Below are 3,402 nucleotides of genomic sequence, written 5' to 3' on the forward strand. Positions count from 1 at the left end.
ATAACAGTAGGTAACAAACTGTCTGTCATTTTCAGATCACATGGCGGCCATGGGCCTCCTTGCCGTCGGCGATGCGGGGTCGGTTCCGTGGTGCTGAGGAGACCTCGCATTTCTGGATCTTGCTAGAGGGTCCGGTCTGTCGGGCTTGGTACCTGGGGGAGCATTTTCTACGCCAGACCCTGGGGTTACGTGAGCAGATAGTCCCGGCTCACCCTCCTACAGAGATGAGGGAGACTGAGGGGCTTACCGCTGAGCAGCTGGATGATTACTCCATCGGTTGGGAGGAGGCCGGCTTCCGAGGCACCGGCGACTATCAGGAGTACGTGCGGACGTACCTGATGCGTCCCTTGAGCGGCCGTCGAGCAGAGGGGGCCAGGCCTGTAGCATCGGCGGCTGGGGCCGGAGCAGGAGCAGGGGCTGGATCTTCGAGGAGGGCCCGGGTCCGTGGTAGGGGTGGAGTGCGGGGAGGACGAGGAGCTGGCTGGCCTGCCCTGCCTGCTGTACTGACTTTCCAGGGGCAGGGTGGGTCAACCTATCAGATCCCCTTCACCCCTCCACCGGCTGGTCATGAGTTCATTGACATCCCCGACTTACCGCCGGTATGTATCACTGCACTTCGTACAGTTATTCAATTCAGTTTACTTGATATTCCACAGAATATTGATGCATCTGATACTTTTGCAGGCCTCTTCTGAGTACACCCGTCAGTCGTTGGCGATGAATGCCTCGATGATGGGGATGCTCCAGCGGACATTTGACCTCCTAGCCGTCTACAGCATACCGGTATGTTCTTCTGACATTGGCCTCAAACCACTCATACACTGCTTTGCATAATCTGATGCACGGCACAACACGTGATACACTGATCTCACAGCATCTGGCCCACTGCATACATTGCATTCTGCTCTGTACTCTGTACTGACAAACTACTCACGACATTCTCATACTGTACTCATATACTGCATTCTGCGCTGATAAACTGCTCACGGCAAACTCTCACTGTACTCATACACTGCATTCTGCACTGTTAAACTGTCCACAGTATACTGATGCATTTCCCTTTTTGTGTACTTTTTCAGCCTCCTTTCCAGATTCCCATGGCAGGAGGTGCTCCAGCTAGACCTTCTGTCTCTGCCCGGGGGAGAGATGAGGAGGGCCGGATATTTCCCCGTACCAGGGGAGGGCGTACTCACGTCGGGAGTAGCTCGCGAGCTCCAGTCGCGGACGATGATGACGACGAGGAGTCAGAGGCGGAGGCAGGGTCATCGGAGGAGGAGACCGGAGACAGTTCTAGCTCGGGCTCTGACGACGATGCTGATGGTGCTCCTGAACCCTCGTCCAGGAAGAGGACTAGGACGGACTGACAGCCCTTGGAGTGCTCGACATGGATGCAGATTTTTGCTATCTTTTCTTTCTTGTACTTTTCTTTTTGGTTGGTAGATAGATTACCTTGTACTGCCGCAGGTAGATTTTGTTTCCAAAACTTGTACATTTGAAAAGATAATGAAATGAAACGGACTTTTTATCTGAAAAAGTGTTTACATTGACACATTTCATGCATTGCATCGCATCTCATCATGTTACACCTCAATGTAAATGGAATTGATTGGTTGTCTGAAAATTAAACGCTTGCACTGTAATAATCAGATAACTAGACAGCCAACAGCAAAATAACCCAAGCAACCCACTGCCTGATTCTGGACACACAACCCTTGCTTTACTGGGGATTAATCTGCACATAGCCCATAACACAGCATTCGATTCATTCTGCACACGGCAATTCTCAAACAAACAGCCCAATCTGACAAGACAGAGCTCAAAGATGGAACTGGTTGGAGTCGAAACACGTTCAAATGTAGAGAATGGCACAGCATTCTGAGCATAAATGATTTTCGAAATCGAATGAGGGTTTTTCAAACCGGGATATCGAGCCTACAACTGAACACAGCGGGGAGGCCTCAAACAAAGAGGTACACAACCTAAACACAACGAGACACGCTCGGAAAAGACCAAAAACAAAGGGTTGAGGTAAACAAAACCAAAGACACGACACACAGACGCGTAAACGAAGATGGGGAACCTCAGATCACAAGGAGCCAGTTCAATCTTGGTATTGTTTCCCACCCTTTCTGATTTGTGATCCTTACATCACTCGACTCTCAAGCTCGAATTTTCTCTCAAAACCCTTTTCCTCACTTTTCTCTCAATTTACACCTCTCTATTCTTCATTCTCTCATTTTTCATCCCTCCCCGGGGTGATTGATGAATAAATAGAACGGTGTGGGTTCAGGCCCAATGCCGTTAGCTCACAGCTATTTCTTCCGACGGGTAGAGCGCTCTTCTGGCAAGTACGTCGGTGACGGGGAAAGACAGAACGCCTGGCTCAACTGTGCCCCTAGTTCATCATTTTAACCATTCTTTTTGTTTTTGCTTTCTACTAAAATGGTTTTGATCAAAACGAGAGTCGGATTAACGTACTCGTTCGACTTTTGATTTGAAAAGCATGCAAGTCAGGCAGCAAGCACTGAAAATTTTCCTTTTTGGGTCCAGGACAATGGTCCGGTTTTGGAAAATGAAATAGTTTTCGAGAAAATAGTCAACCTCAGTAAAAATTTTCAAAAACTATTTTTCAAACAGCTGATGCTCAACAAGCACAGAACTTACCCTTCGAGATGAGCAACCTCGGATCGGAGGCAATGGAAAATTGCCCCTGGTTTGAAGGGGGGTGGGAGGCAACGGAAAGTTGCCCCTAGTTTGGAAGGCGGCTCACAGCGGCTCGTGGCAACGGAAAGTTGCCCCTTGTTTGGATGGTGCCGCAGCAGTCTGTAAACAGTCTTCATTGGCGATGGTCGAGCTCTTGGACACAGCGACGACGAAGACGGTCACAACACATATATGGACACAATCACCTTGAAGGGTGTTGGCCACTGGACTTTGAGGTGAAATTGAAACCATTGCATGGACTGAGACGCTTATGAACGCGTTGGGGGCTGGACTTCATGATGAAGTTGCCTACGTATCCCAAACATGGGAATCAAGCCTTACGTAGTTCCGGTTAAGGTCCACTCGGGTATTTTAACCTTCACTTTGTTTGGCTCTCACTTTTGCCAAGACGCCCAATGCGGGTTTTCGACCTTGCGAGCTTCTTTTCATTTTCCTTTGTTCGTTTCTTTTTCATTTCTTTTCCTTCTTTCTTCTTTTTTGTTCTTTTCTTTGCATTTTTTTTTTCTTTTGTATTTTTCTCTTGCTCTAACTTTTGCCTGGGTCGCCCTTCCGGGTTTTCGCCCCAGCGAGCCTCTCAAAGGGTAAAAAGTGTAGCAAGTCCATGCCAAATGGTTTCTTGAAATTGAAGCCTCTTTGTGTCTAGGAGAACGGCTGTTGCACTGATTTGCAGAAGAATCC

At 48.6% G+C, this 3,402-nt stretch overlaps 1 protein-coding gene across 1 annotated transcript; it reads left to right on the top strand.

The window, feature by feature from the left end:
* Positions 1-685: 685 nt before the first annotated feature.
* LOC145789903 (uncharacterized) lies at positions 686-1,455 on the top strand. The gene is made up of 2 exons (XM_082867520.1): positions 686-783; positions 1,080-1,455. The coding sequence occupies exons 1-2, from the start codon at positions 718-720 to the stop codon at positions 1,362-1,364; spliced, it is 351 nt and encodes a 116-aa protein (XP_082723646.1). The 5' UTR covers positions 686-717; the 3' UTR covers positions 1,365-1,455.
* Positions 1,456-3,402: the final 1,947 nt, after the last annotated feature.

The sequence above is a fragment of the Camellia sinensis genome, chromosome 1 (assembly GCF_055761805.1).
Source record: "Camellia sinensis isolate YWXY chromosome 1, ASM5576180v1, whole genome shotgun sequence".
Taxonomy (NCBI): domain Eukaryota; kingdom Viridiplantae; phylum Streptophyta; class Magnoliopsida; order Ericales; family Theaceae; genus Camellia; species Camellia sinensis.

Excerpts from the sequence above, each read along its gene's own strand:
- LOC145789903 (XM_082867520.1), top strand. The coding sequence starts at position 718 with ATGAATGCCTCGATGATGGGGATGCTCCAGCGGACATTTGACCTCCTA. Across the intron at positions 784-1,079 it reads TAGCCGTCTACAGCATACCG|CCTCCTTTCCAGATTCCCAT; the intron begins GTATGTTCTTCT and ends GTACTTTTTCAG.